A 19,514-nucleotide genomic window follows, 5' to 3' on the forward strand; every position below is an offset into this window, starting at 1 on the left:
ATCTGCTGGTTCACTTCCCACATGTCCACAGTGGCCAGAGATGAGCTCGCCAAAGCCAGAAGCTGGGAGCTTCTTCTGAGTCCCCCATGCAGATGCAGGAACCCAAGACCTTCCCAGGGGACTAGCAGGGAGCTAGATGGGCAATGGAGCAGCCATGACACAAACTCGCGCCCATATGGGATGCTGGCGCTTTTAAGGATTTAGCCATTAAGCCATCACACCGGCCCCACTGTGGACACTGAAAAGCATTCAGCATTACAAGTGGTCTTGAAGATCGTTGGGCAGACCACTGCCTCACTGCCTCCTGTCACTTCTACCTGGCTGCAATGTTATGTTTTGGGACTTTTGAACTTCCCAGCCTAAGCAGTCCCAGTTGGATTTGCCCCTAGCATCTTAGTGTGTGTACCTCTGACTCTCTGTGTGACTGAGTAGTTGGCTCATCAGGGTTAACGTGTCTGTGTCAGAAGTGCAAATGATCTGAGGCTTCATATCAGGGAACACGCTATAGCATACAGTCTGTTTCTCAATACAGCTGAGGATTTCACTAGCTCTTTCAGCAACCACAAGTATGTGATTCTTTGCCTGGCCAAACCTGTGCTCAACTCTGACCCCTCATGACTGCCATGGCTCCCTATAGCCTAACTACTTGGAAAAGATGGAAGAAGAAACTGAACTGTGCAGTCACCTGAGTTCAGGAAACACTGGGGGCCTGTAGTAGGAAGCACGCAAGTTATTCTTCCCATGACCACCTGAGATGGCAAATTGATTGGGTCAGTGTCCTTGAAGCATCCCCAACACCTTGCTAAGTACCTGATGCAAGTGGCACTTAGAAAATTAGGGCAGAATTAATAATAAAAGATGAGCCCTATCTAGTGCAGATGATCTTACATTTTGCCTTTGTCAGCAAGTTGGCCCTGTGGCTCAATAGGCTAATCCCCTACTTGGAAGTGCCAGAATCTCATACAAGTGCTGGTTCCTGCTCTGATTGCTCCACTTCCTATTCAGCTCCCTGCTTGTGGCCTGGGAAAGCAGTCGAGGACAGCCCAAAGCCTTGGGACCCTGCATCTGCATGGGAGACCGGGAAGATGCTTCTGGCCTCTGGCTTCAGCTCAGCTCAGCTCTGGCTGTTCTGGCTTTTAAAAACCTTATCCTTTTCCATAGCCCAGGAAGTAGAAACTTTCTCCCAGCCTTTGGTCTTTTCTACTTGCACAAAAACACCGGTAAGCATGAGCAAGTTGCAGCAGGTGTCATGGTGCTGTGGGGAAACCGATGCTTAGAAGAGTAGCATCCCGTACCACCTGCTGTAGCTCAAGGCCTGCCTCCACGTTCAACCCAGCTTCTTGCTAACATGCACTCCGGGAGGCAGCAGAGGATGGCTCAAATATCTGGGGCCCTGCCCCCTGTGTAAAAGACCCACATGGAATTACTGCCTCCCCGGTTCAGCTCTACTGTTACAGGTATCGGGCGGGAGTAAAACAGACAGAAGGAAGTAAAATTCTCTTGGTTGCTTTTTTTTTTTTTTAAGATGTATATTCTTATTGGAAAGGCATATATACAAAGGGGAGAGAGAGTGATCTACTATCCACTGTTTCATTCCCCAGATGGCCAACCATGGCCAGAGCTGAGTTGATTCAAAGCCAGGAGCTTCCTCTAGATCTCCCACACGGGTGCAGGGTCCCAAGGCTTTGGGCCATCCTCCACTGCTTTCCCAGGCCACAAGCAGGGAGCTGGGTGGGAAGCAGAGCTGCCGGGACAGGAACCTGCATCCATGTGGACTTGTACTTGAAGGTGACACATGAGCCATTTGAGCCATTGTACTGGCCCTCAGTCTCCCCTTCTCTGTCACTCTGCCTTTGAAATAAATAAGTGAACTGTAAAACTTTTAAAAGCAAAGAAATGAAAGATTCTTCCGGGTAAATAAGCAAAACAGAAAAACCCAAAATACCAAAGTTCTAACCAAACAGCCTGAGGGTCGCCAGAGCCATTGCTGAAGTGCCCTTGGTTTCAAGGACAGGTGTACATGTACATGTTTTACTTTTTATATTTGTGCTAAATCTTATTTCCTCTTCCCTTCTAGTGACTTTGCTTTAGTTGCTGTGATGTAAGCATAGTCATCCATTTTTTTCCCCATTGTAATTATTTCAAAGCAATCACAACCTTACAGAAGAGTTAGACAAAGAACAGAAAGAACTTTCTCTGAGTCGTTCTGATGCTGCATTACCCCTGGTGCATGCAGATCTTCTTGCAGGCGCGCATTCTTCCAGCTAGCCACAGTGTGACCGTTCCCACTCGCAAGCAGCCATTTCCACGGGACTGCCGTCCAGGCCACAGTCCTTAGCCACAGTTTCCCACGTGTCCCCACGACATCCTTCTGAGCATGAAACTGCAGCTCAGACTATTAGAGCGCAGGGCTTTTTTTGTTTTGTTTTTTTAAGATTTCTTTCATTTCTATTAGAAAGATTTATATTATAGAGAGATACAGAGAGATTTTCCATCCACTGGTTCACTTTCCAAATGGCCTCAATGCCAGAACTGAGGCGATTCAAAGCCAGGAGCTTCTTCCGGGTCTCCCATGTGGGTGCAGCGTCCCAAGGCTTTGGGCCATCGTCGACTGCTTTCCCAGGCCACAGACAGGGAGCTGGATGGGAAGCGGGGCTGCCAGGACACAAACCAGCGCCTATGTGGGATCCTGGTGCTTAAGGAGATAGCATTAGCCATGTAGGCCCCTGCAGCTCATTTTCACTTTTCTTTAGCCTCTCTTGGTCTGATGCATTCAGGTGGCCCATGCTGCCACTTGTCACATTCCTCTTCACATTTTACTCACTTGATCATGAAGCATACCTGTGAAGTTATTTCTTTTCCTTTTTGAAAATAAACACCGGGGGCCCAGTGCAGTGGCCTAGTGGCTAAAGTCCTTGCCTTGAATGCACTGGGATCCCACATGGGCACCGGTTCTCATCCCGGCAGCTCCACTTCCCATCCAGCTCCCTGCTTGTGGCCTGGGAAAGCAGTCGAGGACGGCCCAAAGCCTTGGGACCCTGCACCCGTGTGGGAGACCTGGAGGAAGTTCCTGGATCCTGGCTTTGGATCAGCATAGCATCGGCCGTTGCACTCACTTGGGGAGTGAATCTTCGGACGGAAGATCTTCCTCTCTGTCTCTCCTCCTCTCTGTATATCTGACTTTCCAATAAATAAATAAATCTTTAAAAAAAAAAAAGGAAAATAAAATAAACACCGGGCCTGGCACAGCAGCCTAGTGACGAATGTCCTTGCTTCGCATGTGCCAGTATCCTATATGGGCACCAGTTTGTATCCCAGCCGCTCCACTTCCCATCCAGCTCCCTGCTTGTGGCCTGGGAAGGCAGTAGATGACGACCTAAAGCCTTGGGACCTTGCACCCACATGGGAGACTTGGAAGAGGCTCGAGGCTCTTGGCTTCGGAGCAGCTCAGCTCTGGCCATTGCAGCCATTTGGGGAGTGAACCAGCAATGGAGGATATTTTTGTCTCCCCTTCTCTCTGTAAATCTGGCTTTTTAATAAAAATAAATAAATCTTTAAAAAAAAGTATCATTTTGTGGGGAGTGCTTTGACACTGTAGATACTCCATTTCTCATCAAGGCTTTCACATATTCATGAATTTTATCTGTTTGGACTCATGGTGTGTTCCGCAGTAGCTTATAATCTAATGCTATTATTATTTATTTTGACGCCCAAATTATCACCCAGTGTGGCTGATGCAAAACTAGTGGAAGCTGACTTGTACATCCTTTTAACTCGTTTCTATCATTCTTGCTTCCTAGTATAGGATAAACGGGGCTCATCGGGTTCTTTCCTCATAGCCTGGAATCAGCTGTGTATGTAGGGAGCTGGCAGTGAGTGGTACTTAGGAATCAATCTGTAGTGCCCCGTGTGCTTGCTTCGCCACACCTGGCTCAAAGCCACAGCTGGGGAATGTGCTTATGCTCCTTTAGGTGGTATGGAATGGGAAGCATGGGCCACAGTGCGACCCCAACAGGGTGTCCAGGACAGTTCTCTCGGGCTGAAGTGTACTTCAGTCTTTTTCTCAGCTGTCTCCCAGCTTATTGGTAACTCTTACCAGTTGCTAGCAGTTAGCATTAGCAAGCTGCTAGATATTTCCTTTCATAAGGAACAACACCCACGGTGCTTCTCACTGCTTGAAAGCATTGAATTGGCCAGGTAGCAGCAGATGGTGGGCGGAGACCTGCCTCTGCCCCGACTGTGTCGTTCCCTTAGCAGCACCAAGTAGTACTGGGCTTTCATCCGCCTTTGGGAACTTGTGCAGCCGTGGACGTCTCCCTGGCCACTCGCTCGGGTGCAGTAGTTTAGAGCAGCCACCGGTCTGCCCTGTGGTGCGCAGGTCTCACGTGGGTGCCTCTGTCTGTGTTGCAGCCTGAAGGAAGAGGTGTTTTGGAGAAACTACTTTTACCGTGTGTCCCTGATTAAGCAGTCGGCGCAGCTCACGGCCCTGGCTGCGCAGCAGCAGGCCGTGGCCAAGGAGGGCAAGAGCGGCAGCCCCAGTGCTGACCTGCCTCTCACAGGTATGGTCCGGGGGGAACACCTCACTCTGAGAAACACAACACAATAGTTTAAAAATGTGCATCTTAGAGACTCTAACGAGCTGTCATCTCATACGTACCAGACATGTCATCATCTCCTGGGAAAATGCTTTTCTTTCCAGAAAATATCTGGACCAGGTCAGGGATGCGTTCCCCACACTTGCCTTGACTTCACTGTCTCCTTTCCTTTCCTTTCTCTTTCCGTTGGTATCTTTTCCTTTTTCTTCTCTGTCAAATACATGCCGTGTTTCCCACATCTGCTTTCCCTTTCTCATGAGCTGTTTGAGACGCCCTGTGCTCCACTCGGGGCCGTGTGCCTTGCTCTCTGTGTCTCGGTGTCTCACTCGGCCTGGTTTGCCCGCAGCGCGCGCTCAGTGCGGCAGAGCGATGTCTCCTGCTCACAGGTCCAGGCCTCTGGTTCTGGGCGACGCACTGTTCAACACCTGGCCCTTTCTTATGGCACTTTCATCAAGTTCTAGAGCAGGTTTGTTTTTATAATATTGGCAGTTATTTAATATCTGTTATAATTCTGAGCACGTATCTGTTGTGTGTGCAGAGACTAATGACAGTTGTATATTTTTTTGCACAAGGAGTGGAGTGTGCACACGGAATTCATGGGGGAGTGTTTATAATAGCATTTTCAGTGACTGAGCCCAACGGCACGGCCTCAAGTACAGTTTGTGCAGACTGCTGGCAGAGTACCCGACACTGCAGTGAAATTGTTCTACAAAGTAAAACGGATCCGTTTGTATATGCAAGGGGTTTTCACACAGTTTATGAAAAATGTATTATGAAAAAAGTACACAAGGATTTCAAAAGCATTTTGTTAACAAAATTTATTTATATTTTTATTTTTATAAAATCTTTTTAAAGATCTGTTTATTTTTATTGGGAAGTCAGATATACAGAGTGGAGGAGAGACAGAGAGGAAGATCTTCCATTGGCTGGTTGACTCCCCAAGTGACGGCAACAGCCGGTGCTGAGCCAATCCGTAACCAGGATCCAGGAACTTCCTCCAGGTCTCCCACACGGGTGCAGGGTCCCAAGACTTTGGGCCGTCCTCGACTGCTTTCCCAGGCCACAAGCAGGGAGCTGAAAGCAAAGTAGAGCAGCCGGGACACAAACCAGTGCCCATATGGGATCCAGGCACATGTAAAGCAATGACTTTAGCCACTAGGCTACCAGGCTGGACCTGACTTTTTCTATTAACTTTTAAATCTGTTTTGTTTGAGACAGAGCAGCTGCATACACATAGACAAACCCAGCACAGTGAGGGCAAAGTCCTACTTGCCAGTTCCCTCCCCAGATGCCCATGTCTGGGACTACCTGAGCCAGAGCTGGGACCCGGAGCTGAATCCAGGTCCCCTGCATGAATGCCAGGAACTCAGTAGAGCCATCATCCTAAGGGTCTGTTGGCAGGTACTTGGAGTCGAGCTAGTGGTAACTCTCTAAGCCAGGCACTCCAGTATGGGATGCAGGCATCCTGGCCAACATCCTAATCGCTAAATGCCAACATCCTGCAAGCTTTTTGAAGTGCCTTTGTAGATGTTACCATGCATCCCAGCTGCTCGTTGTTCTTCAGAAGTCCTTTACATTAGTTTGGCTGTAAAAGGCCAGTTTACCAAGTACTACCGATTGAGGAAAGAGGACTTGAGCAAGCCTTGCGTGAGGCCTGTCCAGCTGGAGCAGTGACCAAGATGCGCAAAGCCCGAGGCTGTTGTGATTGAGCAGGGCTGCTCTGGAAAGAATTGCATTCTTGTGATCTGAAAGAAAGAGTTTTGCTGAACGGATGTCAAAACGTGTTATTGCTGAACATTTCAAAGAAATAAGGAGCAGTGAACATGATGACAGATTAAAAATATCTCTGACCCCTGTCCACCCTGTTCAGTGGTACTCACGAGTATGCATTCTTGTCAACTATGTACACAAGATTAAAACTAATAGAATAAAATTTAAAAAAATATATCCCTGACAAGAAGAGGTTGAAATGGTTTCACATAAATGTTTCTTGCATTAATTTAGAAAAGCTGAAAGCATGACATAAAAATTTAGGTCTGTCACCTGGCGCAGTGGCCTAGCAGCTAAAGTCCTCGCCTTGGACGCATTGCAATCCCATATGGGCGCTGGGTTTAATCCTGGCAGCTCCACTTCCCATCCAGCTCCCTGCTTGTGGCCGGGGAAAGCAGTCGAGGACGGCCCAAAGTCTTGGGACCCTGCACCCGTGTGGGAGACCTGGAGGAATTTCCTGGATCCTGGCCTCGGATTGGCGTAGCACTGACCGTTGCGGTCACGTAGGGAGTGAATCATCGGATGACGATATTCCTCTCTGTCTCTCCTTCTCTCTGTATATCTATCTGACTTCCCAATAAAAATAAATAAATCGTTAAAAAAAAGTTTACATCTGAAAATTATTTAGTATCTTCATACTTACGGATATTTTAGCTCTTATTATAATGTGTATTAGAAATGATCCAAGCAATTATTGTCTCTTTTATTCTCACTTCTTAGAGGCAGTACGGCCCAAAACACCACCTGTTGTAATCAAATCTCAGCTTAAATCTCAAGAGGTAATGCAGTTTTATATTGTACCTAGTAGTTGATGTTTGGCAGTGAAATGACTGTGTTAACCATGATACCATTTAAAATGACTTGAGGAATAGGGGTTTGGATCTCTTTGGAGACAGACTGTCTGATGCTTGTAACTAGCCAAGCACCTTTTCCACACAGATAATGCTGCCTGGGCCCCTGAGGGATTGTAGAGAATGGTTGGAGCTATCCACATGGAGTTAGAGTCATAGCCTCAGGTGGGAATGCAATTAGATGCCAAGCAACAGTGCCAGGCAGAAGGGTGTGGCAGAGCAGTGCTGCTGTGGGACAAGCAGCAATGAGAAGAACAAGTGGGCTGTCTTCTGTCAGGAGAGCGCTGTGACTCAGGGTTCTGTACACGCAGATGTTGCTGAGGAAGCCATTGTAAGTTCTTCTGTTACATTTCAGGATGAAGAAGAGATTTCTACAAGCCCAGGAGTTTCTGAATTTGTCAGTGATGCCTTTGATGACTGTAACTTAAATCAGGAGGATTTGAGGAAAGAGATGGAGCAGCTCGTGCTTGACAAGAAGGAGGCGGCGGCTGCCTCGGAAGGTAAACACAGCTCGAGAAGGCTATTCTGGAATGTGCCAGTTGGCTGTGCAAGTGGGCAAAATATCTTGTACAGTGTACCAAAAGTATGTTTGCAGTGTTGTAGCATCATTGCTCTTCCTGTGTTCTCAACTAGAATGTGGGTTCTAGTGAACGTGACCAGACCCCATGTTCCCCTCTGTCGTCAGCACTCACAGGGCAGCTCAGGGGGTTGGAGTGTAGTGTGGCTTCATCTTGTTTTTTTTTTTTAATTGGAAAGGCAGGATTACAGGGAAGGAGAGACAAAGATTCCTCTGTCCACTGATTCACTCCCCTAATAGCTACAACAGCCAGAGCTGAGCTGAGCCGAAGCCAGGAGCCAGAAGCTTCTTCTGAGTCTCATGTGGGTGCAGAGTACCAGTGTCTGGAGCCATCCTCCACTGCTTTCCCAGGCCACAAGCAGGGAACTGTATCAAAACTGGAGCAGAGGGCCTGGCGCCATAGCCTAGTGGCTAAAGTCTTCACCTTGCATGCGCCAGGATCCCATATGGGTGCTGGTTTGTAACCCGGCTGCTCTACTTCCATCCAGCTCCCTGTCGTGGCTTGGGAAAGCAGTGGAGGATGGCCCAAATGAAAAAAAAAAAAAAAAAGTAGAACAGACAGGGCATGAACCAGTGCCCATATGAGAGTGCAAAAGCGGAAGCTTAGCCTACTATGTCACAGCTCTAGCACTGTGGCTCAGCCTTAAGATTGGAACTCCTTTGGTAACACGCACTGAGACCCAGACCAGACACTAAGTGGTTTCTCCCAGGCACCTGAGCGCCAAGGCCACGAGTCCGGGAAGGAGGCTAGAGCCAAATGCTACCCTGCACCCTTCTGTGGATAGAGCTGCCAGCTGGTGGCACCATAGGCCTGTTTGCAGGAGAGTGTCTGCCCAGAGGCTATAGGCAAAAAGAGCATCACTTCTGGGAAGCAGCGATCTGCCTTCAAAAAGCTGAGGTTTTTTTCCCTTCCTTTTTAAGATTTATTCATTTATTTGAAAGAGTTAGGAAGAGAGACAGAGAGGAGATCTTCCTTCCTCAGGTTGACTCCCCTATGGCCACAATGACCAAAGCTAGGCCAGGCTGAAGCCAGGAGCCAGGAGCTTTTTTCCAGGTTTCCCATGTGAGCTAGCCTACTGTTTTTCTTGTGGATTAGCAGGGATTTGGATTAGAAGTAGAGAGGCTGTGTCGCAAGCCAGCGCCCATAAGAGCATCGTAACACACTACGCCACAATGACATCCCTGAAAAATTCCTTTTTTTTTTTTTGTGGTAGGGTTTCACATTTTTTTATAAAAAAAATTTATTCATTTTTCTTGGAAAGTCAGATTTATAGAAAGAAGGAAAGAGAGAGAGAGAGAGAAAGATCTTCCACCTGCTGGTTCATTCCTAAGTGGCTGCAAAGGCCAATGCTGAGCTGATCCGAAGCCAAGATCCAGGGGCTTCTTCCAGGTCTTCCATGCAGGTACAGGGTCCCAAGGCAAATTCTTTTTAAGAAGGGCTGGGGGCCTGGTGCATTAGTCTAGTAGCAAAAGTCCTTGCCCTGCATACCATATGGGCACTGGTTTGAATCCTGGCTGCTCCACTTCCCAATCAGCTCTCTGCATGTGGCCTGGGAAAGCAGTAGAGGATGCTCAAAGCTTGGGACCCTGCACCCACATGGGAGACCTGGAAGAAGCTCCTGGCACCTGGCTTCAGATCAGCTCAGCTCCGGCCAGCTGTTGCAGCCACTTGGGGAGTGAACCAGCAGACGGAAGATCTTTCTGTCTCGCCTTCTCTCTATAAAGTCTGACTTTCCAATGAAAAAAACCAAATAAGTCTTTTTAAAGGGGTGGGGGTTGCTGCTTTCTTCCCGCTGGGCCAAGGTTCTGAAAGGCCAGGGCTGGGTTAATCATCTCAGACTTGCAGTGCACTCAGGAGTCCAGCATGCCCACAGCTCAACACGCAGCCACCAGAAGTGACCCTGAGCCCTATGGCATGCTCAGGAGAGCCTCGGGAGGGGGGAGGCGAGGGAGAAGCTGGGCACCTTAGCTGCTCACGTCCCTGGCACCCTATGTGGGTTCTGAGAAGGCTGCCGGTACCACAGCAGGAAGCTAGGACCCCAGTACGTTATGGAGGCAGGAGCTAGGGCCAACTTGGCAACAGTTCCCTTTGGACTGGTGATAACCCTTGTGGCGGAGACCCTGTGGGAACGCAGACAGAGGCCTGGATCAGGGGAGCTACCATCCTTTTCTCTGACCTCCAGGCCAGCCTCAAATTGGGGCCATTTCACCTCCTCTCCTGTGCATGGGCTCCACAGCTCAATGTTTAGTGCCTCAGTGGCAGTACACCTTGCGTTCCCACACCCCAGCAGCACCCGGCACAGGGTTAGCACTCAGCAGGCACCTGATAAACTTGTGAACTTGGGCTTTCTTATGCAACACAGAGAGCCTTTCCCTGTAAGGTTGCTATTGCAGAAAACCAAAAACGTTTTATTTATGCCATCTTTACAGCTAAGTTTAAGGTTTTTATTTTTACAAGATGAAAATAAGTTTTAGCTGCCCCTTTCTCAGGAGCTGCTTTGCTTTCTTGCTGTATCAGAGCACTACATCCCAGCTGCCCAGCAGGTGCTGGCCTGTGCAGACATGCTCACACACAGCTGATTCGTAGCTCGGACTCACAGCTTGGCAGAGCTGCGCAGGCACTCCAGATGGAACAGCATGGGAGAGTGCAAGCTGGGGCTCGGGAATGCCCAGCACCAGAGCTCGGGTTCTGTTGGCACTCGAGGGAGACGGCCCTTTTCAGTGTGTAATGGGCGACCACAGGTTGTGGAGCTGCAGAATGGCTTCTAGTGCCACATCTGGTGCTGTTCAAAGCTGTCATCTTAGGGCAGGAGTGCTGCCAGAGCAGGTTTAAGCCACAGTGCTTGGAATCAGCTTCTGTGTCCTCTTCCAATGCAGCTTCACACTGACGTGTCTGAAGGACAGTGCACGGGGCCCTCGCTCCTGGCTTCATCCTTGTCCAGCCCTGCTGCTTGTGGTCATTCGGGCAGGGAACCAGTGAGTGGGAATGCACCCCTGGCCCCTACGCCGCACCATCTTTCCGCCTCTCAAATAAGCAAATAAAACATTGCAAAATATATCTTTTTAATTCTCTAATGCTCAATTTGGCATCTGTAAGATGGGGAGGCTAGTGCTGTCTTGTCCGTGGCTTGCTCTCATGATGAGAGTGGTGACACGCTGAAGGCATTGGGGCAGCGCTTGCCTTGGTAAGGGCTCAGTGAACACTTGCTGCTTTTGCTACCATTATATCACTGATGGTGGTAGAACATAATTTGCGGGTAATTATCTACTTCTCATTTCAATAAAGAAGCAGACACCTAGTAAAACAAAGTACTAGCCCAGATGCACTCATCACGGCTTGATCCGTTTACTTCTACATTCACAAGTTCATCTTTCTAATGATTGTTCCCCTTGGTCACAGTGAAAATGCCCTGTGTTGTTCCAAGCTGCCACAGGAAGGAAGCCTGGGATATTAACAGTGCTGTCTGCTCGCTGAAGCCGCCTGCAGCACTAGGCTCAGAGCGAGCCTCCCCTTTCCCTCTGCTTTGTCTTTCAGAGGATTCTGCGGACTGGGAAAAGGAGCTGCAGCAAGAACTGCAGGAATACGAAGTGGTGACAGAATCCGAGAAACGGGATGAAAACTGGGACAAGGAGATAGAAAAAATGCTCCAAGAAGAAAACTAGTGTTTCTTGAAATAACTCAGTGATCCTTAACATTCTGCCAACTGACATTGCATTGTAGATGTTGAAACATTGAATCAGAAGGCACAGAGTAAAACGTTGTGAAATTCCGAAGGATGCTTTTTGTTTTTCAGCTTAAAACTTGTCTTTTCTACTTTTAAAAGAGTATATAGAAGAGTTAGTCTGGTGATGAAAGCAGGGTACATTATGTCACATTTCCTTAATAAATCAAGGCATCACTGTTCTTGTAGGGATGATAGGAGTATCTTTGCCATAAAAACGCAAGTAAAATTTTCAAGTCGTTTTCCATGAGGTCAAAACTCTTATTCTGCAGGCCTGCTTTTCTAAACATTTGTACTCCTTGCATGTTCCTTAATTCCTGAATGGTAATGTACTTAATAGATTATTATGAAAATGACCAAATTCTACCAAAGAACTTAAAAGGAAGCACTTTCAGAACTTTTTTCTTGCTAGGTATTTTGTAAAATTCCAAGTGGAAGCCAAAATATTAAAAAGTCCATTTTTACTGATAAACATTTACACAATTTGACATGAAGAAATGCTAACTGTTGTGCAAACATACTGAGGCCTTGCCTTTGTTCTTCCTTTCCTTTTTTTTTCCTATACCACAAATAAAGTGTGGGGCCTTCCATCCTTTTTGTATTAGTAATCTTCAGCCTGTTTAAAGTCTTTTTATAACTGTCATCACATAATTAACTTAATCGTCAGTCTTTATAAAACTGCTCCCCTGAGTACAACCCGGAACACCAGCAGGCGCATGTTCGTAATCATGTTAGCATTTCCTTCCCAAACTTTTGCACTTTCCAAGGATCCTTTATTGCATACAGGAGAAGAGAATTAAGATGTTTTCTTATAAGAAAAAATGTACATATTTATGTTTTTGGCCCATAAAAATTAGCCTGCGATCCTCTGGCAAAGGTATGGTCAAGAGAAAACAGAGTGGGTCTGCGTGCTGCTCCTGGGCTGCACACGGGCGAGTTCTGCCGGCCTCAGCCGGCCACGTGGGCACACGATAGCAGTCAGCTTCCGGGTTCTGGGACACCTCCAACCCCATTCTCAGCAAATGCCCACTTATGATACCACTGTTGCTTATGACTAAGTTGAGGTTCAGAAATGACCAGCACCTTTTGAGATAATCTTTTTTTTTAAGATTTATTTTTATTGGAAAGTGAGATTTACAGAGAGAGGGAGAAACACAGTACACTGCTAGTACACTCCCCAAGTGGCTGCAACAGCCAGAGCTGAGCTGATCCAAAGACAGGAGCCTGGAGCTTCCTCTGGGTCTCCCACACGTACGCAAGGTGAGGACTTTAGCCACTAGGCTGCCACACCAGGTGCTGAGATGATCTTTTGAAGGGAAATAGTTTGGGTTTTCTTTCTCAGAGTTTGCTGGAAGGAAATGTTTTTAAGCAGCAAAAACAAAACATCCAACATGTAAGTAGATCAGGAGGTGACAGTGACTGGCTCTTAATATCCACACTAAAATGCTTATTAATGTTCAAGCAATACAGAAAGCAAGGTTTTAGGAAAGGATATAAACCCTAAAATGATACTAGAAGTCTACTATGAGTGCTATTATCAATTTTACATGATATTCCTATTGAATTTTTAACCAAGCTAACTGGGCCCAGCACGGTGGCCTAGAGGCTGAAGTCCTTGCCTTGAACGCACCGGGATCCCATATGGGCGCCAGTTTTAATCCTGGCTCCACTGCTTCTCATCCAGCTCCCTGCTTGTGGCCTGGGGAAGCAGTAGAAGATGGCCCAAGGCCTTGGGACCCTGCACCCATGCGGGAGACCCAGAAGAGGATCCTGACTCCAGGCTTCAGATTGGCGCAGCACCGGCCATTGCGGCCATTTGCGTAGTGATTCATCGGATGGAAGATCTTCCTCTCTCTCTCTCCTCCTCTGTATATCTGAATTTCCAATAAAAATAAATCTTTAAAAGAGCCAAGCTAATTTTGTGTTTGTGAAGGTAAAAGGGTAAAGAGGAAGACTATGCAGAGCAGGATGTGGTTGAGCTCTGCTGTTAAGGTTTCATCAAGGAGTAAAATGTTGGAGTGGGTGTTGCACTGCAGCTCGTTAAGCTGCAACTAGGGATGTCTCCATGGGGGCCCAGGTCAGAGTCCCGCTGCACGCATGCTCCTGACGCGCCTTGGAACAGACGCAGGCTCAGGCAGCTGGGCCTCTGCCAGCCATGTAGGAGACCAGGACGGAGTTTCTGGCTCCTAGCTTTGGCCTGACCAGCCCCACTAGGGGCATTTGGGGAGTGAACAAATAGATTCAAGATTGCTCTCTTTTTCTCCCTCCCTCCAACCTCCCCCTCCCTGTTTCTCTGTCACTCTGCATTTGAAATAAATAAGTCTTGGATTTTAAAGAAGTAAAATGTTTTGCTTGGGCAAATGATGAAGGACCGCTTCTCAACCTTTGGGCTAAGATCAGGTGTTGGTAAGTATGTAGGTACCTGAAGTGTTACTCCTTTAGAGGGTAAAATAATTTCTAATCACCTTTGGTGGGAAGTTTCTGAATATTCGTTATATGCCTTGGGATTACCCAGCAAGATGTATGTAAGCTTTATAAACTAAAGTAAATACTAACATTTCTGGGCCCGGCGGTGTGGCCTAGCAGCTAAAGTCCTCGCCTTGAACGCACCGGGATCCCATATGGGTGCCGGTTCTAATCCCGGCAGCTCCACTTCCCATCCAGCTCCCTGCTTGTGGCCTGGGAAAGCAGTCGAGGACGGCCCAAAGCTTTGGGACCCTGCACCCGTGTGGGAGACCCGGAAGAGGTTCCTGGATCCTGGCTTCGGATCGGCATAGCATCGGCCATTGCGCTCACTTGGGGAGTGAATCATCAGACAGATCTTCCTCTCTGTCTCTCCTCTTCTGTATATCTGACTTTCCAATAAATAAATAAATCTTTAAAGTAAATACTAACATGTTGTCCACACGACAATGGTTATACCTCACTGTAGAGTGCATGGCCTAGGGAGCAGCCCTGTGGGCCCTTCCCTCGGAGTTGATTAGGGGTGCAGAGTCTGCACCCTGGGGAACGGGATCTGGGCCATGCCGGTCTCCCCAGTGTCTCCCAGCAGGTGAGGTTCCAGGTGCTTCTTCCTTCTCCCCTGCAGTCTCCATCCTTGAACAGCAGTAGGTTAGAGTTGGTGGTGCTGGTGTCTCTGGGTATGGTCCTTACGTAAGGTTGGCCCCCCTTTTCCCACTAGAACAATGAGGAGGACCCAGCATTGGAAGAGGACAAGGTAGAATATTGCTAAATGTGAGGTTTCTATTCTCACATGTTATAACACAGTTGGATGCACCTGCGTGGCATGGCTGTAGACTCCAGCAGTGCCCATTTCTAAGGAAAAGGCCTGCTGACCTAAGACACAGAGAGGCTCGTGGAGAACCACTTGACATCCTTGGCACGCATTCTTCCACTGCCTGGAGGCTAGCAGGGGGCCGAGTTGCATGGAGGGCCCTGGGGGATCTGTATGTACACACAGGAGACCGAAGAGCTGCAAGAACTGCTGTGGCAAAGGGCAATACACAGCCCTCAAAGTCTATTTGGGCACGCGGAGTCGGTGTTCGCCAAGAAGAAGCTATCTGGTTATTGGTGGTTGCAGAAGCTCTGGCAAGTAGGGGACTCCTTAGCCGTGGCCACTGTGCCCACTGTGCTCACACAGTTCAAATCTCAGACTCACCCAGAGGGAAAGTGCTGATGGAATGATTCATGCAAACCGAGAAACCACAACTGGGAAAACCTGAGAAAAGTTCAACTAAAGCAGTTCTTCTTTCTAGAAATGAGGCAGTGATGAGGCTCTCCCTCACAGTGCTCACTCCAGCTGAGCTACTGCAGGCCAGTGCCCTGGCACAGGAAGTTAAGGCGTGGCTTCGAACACCCATATCCCTGTCAGAGTGCTGAGCATCAAGGCCCACTTCACTTCCCATCCAGCTCCCTGCTAATGCACCTGGGAGGCAGCAGACGATGGCCCAAGTGCTTGGGTACCTGCCACCACATCGGAAATGTTAGCAGGGTTGCTGACTCTTGCTTCTGACTCAGCCCAGCCTGGCTGTAGAAAGCACTTTGGAAGGGCGCGGGGCTGTGGCCTAGAGGCTAAAGTCCTTGCCTTGAACATGCTGGGATTCCATATAGGCACTGGTTCTCATCCAGGTAGCTCCACTTCCCATCCAGCTCCCTGCTTGTGGCCTGGGAAAGCAATCGAGGACGGCTCAAAGTCTTGAGACCCTGCACGTGGGGGAGACCTGGAAGAAGCTCCTGGCTCCTGGCTCTGGAATGGCTCAACACCGGCCGTCAACGGTCACCTGGGGAGTGAATCATCAGACGGAAGACCTTCCTCTCTGTCTCTCCTCCTCTCTGTATATCTGACTTCGCAATAAAAATAAAATAAATCTTTTTTTTAAAAGTACTTTGGGAGTAAAGCAGCAAACGCTTTCTCACTCAGTACCACTCTGCTTTTCAAACATTTGTTTTTAAAATAATGGAAATGTTTATTATGAAGAAGCTTTTTACCAAAGTAAACTTATATTTTAATTCAATTTCTCCTTGAATTTCTTAAAGTTTGCTTATATAGTGGTTCTTTCCTGACAACCATGGTGAGCAGGAACTGTGCTTTCTGCTAGCTAGACCTCAACCTCAGCAAGGTTAACCAGCTCCCATGACCTATTAAATAAAGGGAGTAGATCCATTCATCATAAAGGAGGATTTGGGCAACCACAATGACACTACCCACACTGCAATCATTAAGCAGGGACAATTATTAGACTAGGACAATGCAAAACTAATACAGCCAAATGACCCCATCACTCAACAATCACTACAGGGTAAAGATTCTGAAGAGTAATGTGATGTGAGAACTGAGCTAAATAAAATCCTGTCAAAGGAGTGTGGCACCTGAATACTATAACTATGAATGTCCCTAAGAAAATTCAGTGTCCACTGCTTTCATTAACAGAATGCATGTGAATGAAATTGAGGCAAGAGAATAGACACCATTCACAAAACAAGTATAGATTGTGAAGGGCTTCTTAATGTCCCCATTAGCGTATTTTAGAAAAGGACAGCAGGCTGAATGGCTAAATTCTCATCCTGCAAGCATTGGCATTCCATATGGATGCCAGTTCATGTCCCGGCTGCCCCGCTTCCCATCCAGCTCCCTGTTTGTGCCCCAGGAAAGCAGTCGAGTTTGGCCCAAAGCGTTGGGACCCTGTACCTGCGTGGGAGACCCAGAAGCTCCTGGCTACTGACTTTGGATCAGTGCAGCTCTGTTGCAGCCACTTGGGGAGTGAATCAGCAGATGGAAGATCTTTCCCTCTGTCTCTTCTCTCTGTAAATCTGCCTTTCCAATAAAAATAAATAAATCTTAAAAGTAATGGGCTGTGCTGGTACATCTCCTGGCCTGGGGTGGTCATCCTCCACCTTGGCTGCACAACAGAAGCACCTGGCAGGCTCAGGTGCTGCTCGTGCCCAGACACAACCCACAGATGCCGAGGTCATGGGGCAAGGGGGAAGCCCTGAGGTCAGGAGTCTGAACTCCTGTAACAAGCAGCTCTCTCACTAGGCTTGAGAGGACTCTGAGGCAGGGAAGCCTGTGAGAAAAATCAGAAGACTTTGCAAGATGCTTTCTATATTAGTAAAATGGAAAGACCTACAGTACCTGTATTTTATGGTCCATCTCATGTCTAAAATGGCACCCTATTTTGAGAGGGCCTTGGAAAAGGAATACTATTTAGTTCTTCTTTCAAGTGGCTTTTTTTCTTGAAATGTACACTATTTTGAATGTAGCAGATAAAGTACAAACATTCGTCTCCATTCCCCATTCAACTGTATTAAAGAAAGATATAAACTTCTGATGACAAAAACAGAAGCAGCAGCAGCCACCAAGTGCTGGCAAGATACGCATGCGTCGGGAGCTAAGGAGTGCTCAGGAATTCTGGAAGTGGACAGAGAAGGAGAGTCAGGTGGCAACGTCTCAGGATCTACAATGCGGCTCTCCAAGGAATGGTGCACAGCATAGTATTATGAGATAGCAAAGCAGACAGGTGGAACTGCGAGAAGTTTAAATCAATGGTTCCTGGGAAGTGGAAATTCCAGCAAAGCGAAGCCCAGGGCTCTATAAGTTATTTCATATTTAAAATTAAGTGCATGCATCATTTGGCTTTCATTTCAAATACCTACATTTCACAAAGATTCAGGGAGAATGGCATGTAAACACTGGAGACAGAAATGTAAAATTATAAAATCTTTCTGAACAGCAGTTAGATAATATGGATCAAAATTTTAAATATGGAGAACTCTTTTTAAAAAAATATTTTGGGGCTCTGGCGCAGTGGCCTAGCAGCTAAAGTCCTCGCCTTGAACATGCCAGGATCCCATATGGGCACCGGTTCTAATCCCAGCAGTTCCACTTCCCATCTAGCTCCCCGCTTGTGGCCTGGGAAAGCAGTGGAGGACGGCCCAAAGCCTTGGGACCCTGCAGCCGCGTACCCGCGTGGGAGACCTGGAGGAAGTTCCTGGCTCCTGGCTCTGGACTGGCACAGCACTGGCCATTTCATTCACTTGGGGAGTAAATCATTGGATGGAAGATCCTCCTCCCTGTCTCTCCTCCTCTCTGTATATCTGACTTTGTAATAAAAATAAATAAATCTTTAAAAAATATATTTTGTTTTTATTGGAAATGCAGATTTGAAGAGAGAAGGAGAGACAGATGGCAAGATCTTCCATCCACTGGTTCACACCCGCAGTGGCTCTGACGGCCAGAGTTGAACTGATTCAAAGCCAGGAGCTTACTCTGGGTCTCCCATATGTGTGCAGGTTCCCAAAGCTTTGGGTCATCCTCAACTGCTTTCCCAGGCCACAGACAGGGAGCTGGATGGGGAGTGGAACAGCTGGGACATGAACTATGCGTGCAAGACAAGTTTTTAGCCACTGAGCCATCGCTGTGGGAATTCTCAATGCAGACCATCATCCTTGGAATTTATCATGTGGCTATTTTGGGACTAGCGTTGCTTTGATTGTAACAGAAAAATTGGAAATCAAGGGAACTGTATGCAAATATTTTAAGAGATGGATTTCATACCCAACAGATGGTTAAAAATAAGTAAAAGTGTAAAAATAGCAAGAGTTAGTAAGCATGTGAAACAACAAGAATGCTAACGTAGTGCTGGCAGGCACTTCAACTGGCACAATCTGCTTGGGAAAAAGCCAAAACTGGCATTACTTAAATGAAGAGTTGAATATCTATTCCTCTTTAGCCATCAGTTTCTCTCTCAGTGAGCACAAAATGGTACAACCACTGAAGAAATGGGTACCATGACTTGGGAAAGCAGAAGTTAAATATACTCTTGGCATGTGCATCCAGAATGCAAGAAAGCTTCTAAGAATGGAACATGTTCCAATGACCTCGTGCTGCACCCAACCCAAGCACTCATCAACAACATGGAATTAAAATGACAGTGTCTGTGCTAGAAACATCCCGGACAAGACTAAAGGATCAAAAATAACCACACGGAGTGCGAACTGAGTTCAGAATTACACTAGCATGTTAAGCAGAGAACTTAAGGCCCCAAAGAACAGAAATCTCAGTACACAAAGGTTCAAATGCATCATTTGGGCAATTATTGAAGAAGCAACTGCCACAAAAGTTAGCTATCACATCACTGGAGCTATCATGTCTGAAGAGAAATAAAATGAGAGGCTACAACTGTTGGGCAAAGGCATTTGCTGCTGGACACGACAGCATGAGCCCGGCACATACAAGACTTCAAGAAATGGCTTCAGCTGACGCCTTTCCCCCTGTGTAAGTCCTTAGTGCAGAACAAGAGAGAACCATCAGCATGTCAGTGACCTTGCCGGGGTGAGGGGGAAGCCAAGCAACTGCCACTCCTGGGACTCAGGGCGAACTGGGTCACGCAAGTGCTCACAACAAACCTGTAAATCAGAGTCCCATCCTCTGGAAACAATAGGCTTGCTGTTGCTGCTCTTGTCAGATTTATTTATTTGAAAAAGCAGAGTTACAGAGCCT

The 19,514-nt window shown here is 47.4% G+C and overlaps 1 protein-coding gene across 1 annotated transcript in view; it reads left to right on the forward strand.

Annotated features, from left to right (window-relative positions):
• SYAP1 (synapse associated protein 1) overlaps nt 1-11,567 on the forward strand; it is a 34,384-nt gene extending 22,817 nt beyond the window's left edge. Inside the window, exons 6-9 of the mRNA XM_040997575.1 lie at nt 4,411-4,559; nt 7,086-7,144; nt 7,572-7,716; nt 11,329-11,567. Coding sequence (XP_040853509.1) covers nt 4,411-4,559; nt 7,086-7,144; nt 7,572-7,716; nt 11,329-11,456 — 481 coding nt within the window. The 3' untranslated portion in view covers nt 11,457-11,567. The remainder of the gene's footprint in view (nt 1-4,410; nt 4,560-7,085; nt 7,145-7,571; nt 7,717-11,328) is intronic.
• The last annotated feature ends 7,947 nt before the right edge of the window (nt 11,568-19,514 follow it).

This window comes from Ochotona curzoniae, unplaced genomic scaffold, assembly GCF_017591425.1.
Source record: "Ochotona curzoniae isolate NIBS_2020 unplaced genomic scaffold, NIBS_Ocur_1.0 contig_1274, whole genome shotgun sequence".
NCBI classification, from domain to species: Eukaryota; Metazoa; Chordata; class Mammalia; order Lagomorpha; family Ochotonidae; genus Ochotona; species Ochotona curzoniae.